This window comes from Ciona intestinalis, unplaced genomic scaffold (genome assembly GCF_000224145.3).
Source record: "Ciona intestinalis unplaced genomic scaffold, KH HT000330.1, whole genome shotgun sequence".
NCBI lineage: Eukaryota > Metazoa > Chordata > Ascidiacea > Phlebobranchia > Cionidae > Ciona > Ciona intestinalis.
In genome coordinates, this window is record NW_004190651.1 from 1 (window position 1) to 8234 (window position 8234).

General features: G+C 38.1%; 1 protein-coding gene and 1 long non-coding RNA gene across 4 annotated transcripts; one reads left to right on the plus strand and one right to left on the minus strand.

Moving 5' to 3' along the window:
- Positions 1-6: 6 nt before the first annotated feature.
- On the minus strand, positions 7-8227 carry LOC108950592. Of its 3 annotated transcripts, XM_026839496.1 has the most exons (19): positions 7593-8225; positions 7035-7196; positions 6858-6963; positions 6500-6678; positions 6040-6162; positions 5769-5822; positions 5348-5461; positions 4971-5113; positions 4445-4598; positions 3967-4165; positions 3739-3872; positions 3306-3519; positions 2928-3095; positions 2492-2692; positions 2034-2192; positions 1481-1679; positions 811-949; positions 581-684; positions 7-326 (listed from the first exon to the last, which is right to left on the minus strand). In XM_026839496.1, exons 1-16 carry the CDS (start codon positions 7684-7686, stop codon positions 1565-1567), a joined length of 2319 nt encoding a protein of 772 aa, XP_026695297.1. In that variant the 5' UTR covers positions 7687-8225; the 3' UTR covers positions 7-326; positions 581-684; positions 811-949; positions 1481-1564. The 3 variants fall into 3 exon arrangements, with proteins under 3 accessions (XP_026695297.1, XP_026695298.1, XP_026695299.1); XM_026839497.1 differs by lacking the exon at positions 811-949; XM_026839498.1 differs by lacking the exons at positions 7-326; positions 581-684; positions 811-949; positions 1481-1679 and having other exon boundaries at positions 2052-2139; positions 7593-8227.
- Positions 1603-3136, plus strand: LOC113475393. The gene is made up of 2 exons (XR_003397147.1): positions 1603-1718; positions 2516-3136. It is a non-coding gene; the product is annotated as an uncharacterized LOC113475393 (long non-coding RNA).
- Positions 8228-8234: the final 7 nt, after the last annotated feature.

Sequence of the window (8234 nt, forward strand, 5' to 3'; positions counted from 1 at the left end):
GTTGTTGTTGGTATGTGTACTCAGATTTTTTACAATATGGATGCATGCCTACCCATGGTATATGCATATGAGAGCATCTATGTTATAACAACTTACTGAATTCATGAAGTTAGCAGCCAGTGAAAGATGAAGCATCTCTTCCACGAACACCGACTTTATAATCCCAGCAACTTCAACATTTCTACCAAACTCTGTTTGCAAACTCAACCATGCAGTTACATAAGGGGGTATAGTGGTTAACTCAGTAATGATTGCCGCTTGCCCCAACCTTCGAAGTTCAGCCACTTGGGCAGGGATGGCATCGGGATTGCATGAATATGTATTTACTGCAAAGGTTGTGTGGTTAACACAGTAACTGCTAGTTGTGGTTAAAATAGAATCTCTAGTTAGACATCAAACTTTTAAATGTTTTTGCAAGCTTGTAAACATTTTCGTACAGTCCATAAATCCAACCTATTTATTTGCACATGGAAGAAAATAATAAACAATATGGAGGGTGTTTCTGTTTCATACACCTCGTGCCCGCTTATGCCATGTATGTAACATTGTGTGGTTCATCTACTGATTGTATAACACTTACTATTATGCTCATCTGGTGGGTAACTGTACGGCATGCCGGTGTCCATCCAAGTCTTGATCAGCCTTTGTTTGCTCTTTGATAAATCACGCGTGACTGGCATATATCTATAGCATCCACAATTTTGTTGTCATGATTGTATTTAAATAAATAAATAGTATTGCACTGATGTCATTTTATTAAAATGATCTAAGCATGATATTGAATATATAGTTGTAGGATTATGATACCACCTTGGATCTGAGATATTTAATTCAAACATCGCGTATTCCAACATAGCATTATTTTTCCTAATGTCCCTGTATGAATGCAAGTCTATTATCCCATTCTTCCACATAACAGGGTACAGGTTGTAATATTGGATGAAAATATCTGCAGGGTTTGTATGTTATTAGTATGTCCATGAACATGGGGTGGAGTTTACACCCAAACCCGCTCAGTGTTTACTAGGGATGCACATTACAGAATAATTAGGTATTCTAGGATATCCTAGAATACTTTATTTCGAATCTAGAATTCCGAATCTAGAATTTCGAATCTTTTTATATTTATAGGAAAAAATAAGTTTACCCACATAAGTCAGTTTATTGACTCTTTCATACCCGCCTTGTTGGAACATGAGCTGTAAAATGATCAAAAATTGTACTATTGGGTAGTTTTTGCTTCATGAAACGTATAGCAGGTTATGAAAAGACGTTACGAAACGTTTACTCTTGAAGTCCCACAAACACAAAAATATTTTTTTTCAAAATTAATAAGTTTCAAAAACTGTTAATATAGTATATGAGATGACGTGTAATTACGTTATTAAACAGAATACCGAATCCCGTAATTAGATTCGAATACAAAAGGATTCGAATCTCACGGATTCGAAATTCTGTAATGTGCATCCCTAGTATTTACCTCTAACATCAAACCATGTTGGTTTATCTTTTACTTCAACTTCATCATAAACCTTAGTGATCGGTTTTAAAGTATCGATGTTTATTATCTTGCTTCCATCTTTCTCACATTCTGCTTTCTTAGGTCACCATCTGTTGCGGAAGGATTAAAATAACAAACAGCCGCCCTCATGTTGGATGGATCTTCAGAGTCCAAGTACCTGGTGATATATGTTAATGAAATACGGAACCAAATTGAGGTCACATACAATTATAGTGTCTAAGTTTAAGATAAAATCGATTTAACTTCTGTAAATTTAACAGTAAGGGTAAACTTTTAAACTATATGACACAGCAATACTTGGTTTATGCTGTCAAATGAATTTTAATGAAGAAAGAGTGAATTGTTTGGGTGCAGCACTTTTATCTAATACCCATAGCGTCTTTTATCGACCGTTGTTTTACTGATAATTTCCATCATTATTTTAATTGATCCGGTCTTAACCATTGTATTCAAAGAAATAAATAAAAATTTATATTATGTTTGTAACGCACACCAAACATGTTTAACTCACTTGTAAAACACCCGCATTGGATAAATTTGCCCGTCTAAACCACAACCACGCGGACTGTTTGGATTCTTTACAGCAGTAACTGTGAAGGTGGTTCTCCCATCATTGTCTGTTGGTGCAGGTTTGCTTATTGATATCACATCAAGAGGCACAGACAACTCACTGTGATGGTAGAGGTTACAAACAGGGTTTACAGATACAGTGGTGTTGATATAACAACTCCGGTCACTTGCTTTTGATAGTCCTTAAATTGTGTATAACTCAGGTCAAGGTGCATAAAACATGGATTTTACTGCCCATAAGTGGTTACTTGTAAGCGGACAAAAGGTGTATACAACAAAACACCCATGTTATAACGACTGTTGTTGCCCGCCAAGTAAAGTTACAGTCGTACATTCTTTCATTCCTATGTTGAAACATGACAGCCCATATATAAATCCAGACATGTTTAAATAACTCACTTATGGCATGTTGGTCTTCCACAGTCTGTTGAGCTGTTTGCAGCAACAACTCCAATATCCAAAGAAGCTCCAACCACTGGCCGTCCTAACTTGGTCACGAACGCTCCAAACTCAGCTTGCTCACCAACATTTAACTTCCTTCCAAGGTTGTTCGTCAACCCAATTTGAATTCCATGCTCTGGCTCCACTGCTACCAATGTTCTGTTGCATTGGGCGTATGTTAAACTACGGTGCAACAAGAATAAATAATAGTAGTTTTCAAATGATAACAAACTCATGATCAGCAGATGTTTCGGCCTGTAACTTGGTTGATAGTAACCTGATGATGAACGAGGTTACTGTCTGGATATACTAACTTATGATCAATAAATGTTATTTAAAAGATTTCCTTTTACGTCAGACTTTCTATGTTGCCATTTTTACTGTTATCAATTACCTTTTTTTCTTGCCATCTTCCATGTAAATAACCAACCGGTGATTTATGTCAACAATGGTGCTCTGGAATCTCAAATCAGTAATTCCCCCATACACGTTATACCAGGCCCCATCGTTCAGTTTAATTGGTTCAATACTTAATGGAGTTATACAATCAAGGTTTTCTGCTCTGGATTTGAAGAAGTATTAATAAATAAAAGAAATATATTAGATGTGGCATGGTGCATGAATAAGTTAGATTATTAGAAGCATCTGGTCATTCCAGGACATCTTGCTGCAGCATCAAATTTTGAACAGAGTCGGTGTCAAGTCAATTGGTTTATATATATAGTGGATCCTGGATCGGACTAATTTTCCATAAAAGTAATATCATACTAACGAGCAAATAAAAGGCAAGATTCCCAGATACATTGAAGCAGAAGTATCAAAGTTTCCATCTAAATCTGCTTCAAATATCATGCTTAGATCAATTGAAAGTAGTGCATGTTTCGAATTATCCACATAGCAAAAGGGGGCCGGGGCTAAGTTGGGATTCTCCGCAATCAACAACCTTTCGCCCGTCGTTTCCAGAGGATCGAGGTCGGACGTCAAACCTGGGATATGAAAGCTTCTGTAGTTGCCGAGCCCGATTATGCTCGTTTACTATGCAATAAACTCTATACATTTCTCTGTTATGGTAGCGCGGACGTTGGAAAGGCTGCTGCATATACGGTTCCTGGTTGAATATGAAATCGTAAATTGTGGTCTAACTTCTCTACCGTAGTTGAGTTGAATATAATTAACTAATCAGTTGAATAAACGATATTAATCACCGATGCTTCCGGTGATTCTTGCGTTGTGGGAGAATTGATCGTACAGATCGAGAACGAAACGTATCGACAACGTGTCTACGGATTTGAACATCTTTTTGTAATATTCGCTCTCCCATTCTACGTCCGTCAGTTTGCTGTAAAATATTTTTGATAGTTGTTGGTTAATCCTCGTAGTACTTATGTAACTGTTCTATGGTTTACATTTTGACGGTCATCCATATAACTAACCTTTTATACCTCCCTGCGAGGCCCACAGTGTAGCCCTTGCCTTCCGTATTCGATGTTGTGTTCCTGACGCTCATGCGTTGCAGTCGAGACGGTGTGAACTTTCCCCTAAACATCCCGGGTATATGCACAGTTAAACCCCAAAACCCGGGAACTATTTGCCAATCAACGTCAAAGTCCACCAACACAGCGGTTGTTGCGCCTGACATACAAGTATCAATGTCACCCAGAACGCAAATATAAAAAGTACAAACTGGTACACAATCATATCCGTTTAAAACCAATCAAATCGCTCTGTTATGCTTCGACTAGGGGTCAAGGCTTAGTATAATTTAAGCACGCTCAATTAACATGGCAAAGAAATGCGAATGAAAAGCAAACCAACTGTGTTGTTACAACAAAACGACAGTCGTTATATAGAATCGAAATTATGTTGTAACATTAGCTTCTCAACCCAATACGTAAGCAAGCAGATTTACACCTTTCAACACAGCTCCAACGATAGCGTCTGTTGTGCTACAACGACCATTAGATGTGCACGTAGAAGTTACGGTTGTGTTGTAAAATCTAAAATGGTTGCCACCGTCTGGGTTCCAATTGTTTCCTTCAGTTGGGTATCTGTTGTATCGATTTGTCTGCAGGACACAAGGTGTGTTCTGTTTGCTTGGAATTGACAAAAAATGTCCAAAACATGAATTCGGTATTTTTTTATATATATATAGTACTGTTGGGTAAAATGGTTATCGTTAGCACATAATATCCTATAATTCCTGATCGTTTTTTAACAAATAGCAACGCTCTTTAATAGAGTCATGAAGATACGATTATATGATTCTAAATGTTATACGTTTACTACCAATCGGGACGAGAAAGGACTTCTTAACATCGCCCATCTTACCCCAACCTTCTTGCATATAAACCTTATTTCAATTGGTTTGAAAGGCGGTGCGATCTTAATGTACTCGATATAAGGCTATCGGACAAACTGTGTTCTATATAATCCTTACTTCGTGCCCAACTATTACGTAGTCCTTTGACAGTTCACTAACGGAGAAGAATTCGTTGTCAAAAGTACATTTCTGGTTATTGTTTGTGCTGGCGTCAAAGTTGATTTCTCCTCCAAAGTTAACTCGAGGAAACCCAAGGTAGCCTGCCAATTATAACTAGTTGTGAACCATGGATCACTTGAATTGCGCACACGCTGAATTTCGAAAATATTCGAATCAATGTGGATTTGACCGAATGAGTAAACGAATGTAACTTATTTGCACGTGCATGGCAGGGAACAACAACCGTTATAACAGCTGTGTTCTGTTCCATGCACCTATAGTGCCCGCTTAGAAGTGATCACTTATTTATTTTTTTCTGTATCAATCACACTTACTAGAGTATGGAGACATTGGTTTAGCAGGCGTTGTTTCCATTGGTGTCAATTCCTCGGTTTCTTTGGGTGGTAGTCGCTTAATACAACGGGATGACTCGCATAGTTTTACTCGACCTGTTGAATTTAAATGGCACATACAGTTAGCATATTCTTCGAGTGAATTAAACCAAGACAAACATTCTACTCAACTTAATCTTTTCAACATAAGTAACATTTAAACTTAAACCATAAACAACATTTGCAATCTAGTGCTCAGAAAATGTTAACAAACAAACAAAAATCAAATTTTGTTTTTGTTTGTTAGCCTTGCTTTTTTCGGTTACGTATTTTGTGCTAAATCCGGACTGTTGATTCGTTACAAAAATTGTCCACCTTCATGCGATCAGGGCCATGTTTACGGAGTTTACCACGAACTTCTCACCTTTACTTTTGTCGCCACCTTCTGCGTTGTTACATTCGCCATCTGGCGGACGATCTGTCATGTAATCTCAACATAATTGGTATTTATCTCTTTGAATACGAAAAACGAAGATCAATTTAATTAAAACCACAACAGTAAAACCAAAGTCGGTACAGCATGGTAAAACCAATTGAGTTAAAGTGTCAAATTGAACCGTGAATGCTACTCGTTTAACACTTTGGTCTACAATTCAGAACCCATTCTTCATACACAGCACGTATTATCCACCTACCACTTTCACAGCGATTCCCAATGAAACCCGCTTTACATTTACATCGATATTTCTTGAACCCATCTCGAACACAAGTTCCACCATGTTTGCAATATTCCTCATGATCACTACATTTATCAAAGTCTGTTGATGTTTTAGAAGTTTAATGTTAAAAATAAAGCCCCTTTGGGTCTATATAAATTATTAAGAAGACCAGATTAAAACGGGTGCGTGTTTTACGTTGTCATTGAAGTGTAAGTGTGAATTTTTTTAAATACGCGTACAGATTAGAAGTCGGTTTAAAATTACCGCGGTTCTACGCGGCATATAACATGGCGTTTGTAAATAATATAGCTCAAAACAACCACCCACAAAATGACATACTTGTAAGCGGACACGAGGTGTATGAATTAGAAAACCTGTGTTAACGACTGCCGTTATCCCGAGCAAGTTATGATAAACATACGTAAGTCGGGTAAACCTGCACAGAATGTGATATAAAACCGTTGACCCTGGTCTGTCGTTGAACCGCTTGTATTAAAAGTTAGGAAGATCTTCATAAAATCAACGTCAAGGAAGTTTTCGTTCGTTTTCAAAGTCTTTCTTCCGTTCTCTACAACGGTGATTCCCCCATCAATCTGTCCATTTACGGTGATGTCCCTGTTGTGAAATTACAGAATAAATGGTGAATGTAATTTTATCTTGGCAGGGCAACGATAGTCGTTGTAACACGGCGTATGCACGGGTGTTCTTCATACACCTCATGTCCGCTTACAGCATGTATATAACTTTGCCTGGGAAAAGTTAAGAAATGGCGTTACCGTGTTAAATGAGCTTACCCGGTAACATTAAGCAGTCCATTGCTGAGTGTTTCGGCGGCTTTCCCGATGATGAAGGTTGATGGTTGGTCGCCGATGTTAAAATCTTGAAAACTTAATCGATAACCTGTAAATACGTGAGGATGAGGTGTAAGACACTCATGTTGCAACTCGACAGTGAGCATAAGGTATGCCCACCTGCCACTTTGCGCCCCCAACCCCCAGCATCAACCACCCATCCCTTCCTTCCCTCTCCAAGCTCCGGGGTTGGTTGGGGGTAACATGGGGAAGCAACAGCGCCGCATGGTGACGAGACATGGATCCTTTCCACAGATCGAGGGTCGTTACAGTTGAATGATTCTGAAATATTACGTCATAAATTTAATACGTCATATGTTGATTACGTCATAAGTCACAATAAAGCGTCAATGTTGCGACAAAGGTTTTGTTTTAATTCGGATATTGCATTCACCGCATTAGTATAAACACAAAGCGTGTATCATGATGTTGCGTGTCTGTGTAGTTGGATCCTTATTTTACGAAGTTTGCACGAACCACGCGTTGGAGGTGCCGGGGATAAAACCTAAAGAATATTAACTTTTTGAATTGATCCTCTTTCCCACTCATTTTACACATAGCATGTTTTAACGACTGTCGTTTTTCTGCTAATTCCCTTCTCTTTGTTGATTTGGTTTTCGCTATAGTATTCGAAGAGATAATTAAATAAAAGTAATTTCTACCACACATGGCGCTTACCAACGACCTTGAACTGAGCTCCACTGCTCCCGTAATACGTGCTTAAAGTCACCGCAACAGCAAACATGGCTGCAGTAAAATAATCCCAATCCATATTGAAGTTTTGCTATCGATCCGGCATCAGAGAAAACTTAAATTAAACTTAAAAATATCTTCAGACGGCTGGAAAGAATAAAACAGACAGAAAGGGTGAAATTGAGAAATACTTTCTATAAATTAACATTCTTAGTAAAAAAATCGGGTTATTATACACCTTTAACCGCATCTATTATTTTCAAAACGAAATAGAAAATCTACGTTGATTTTAAGCGACGTTTAAACACGGTTGCCCATGAAACGAGATGCGCTATTGTTATCATCTTACAAACTGATGGCGGCGTCTAATTTACTTTATTTACTTCTCTTTCAAACTGACTCAGCTACTCGTGTACGTAAACATTAAGGCGGGTTCACACTACGGGCGGTAAAAGCGCTGGCGATGGGTGAGAGCGATTGTCGGTCGACAAAGGATTCACACACAATGTAAAATCGCCTGTATCCTGTTCTGTTTGACCTGCGGGAAATTGGAAAATAAATTTAATATTTTTACCGTANATATGCGATTAAGTAGAGGAAAATACCAGAAAAGAATATATTTCGTTT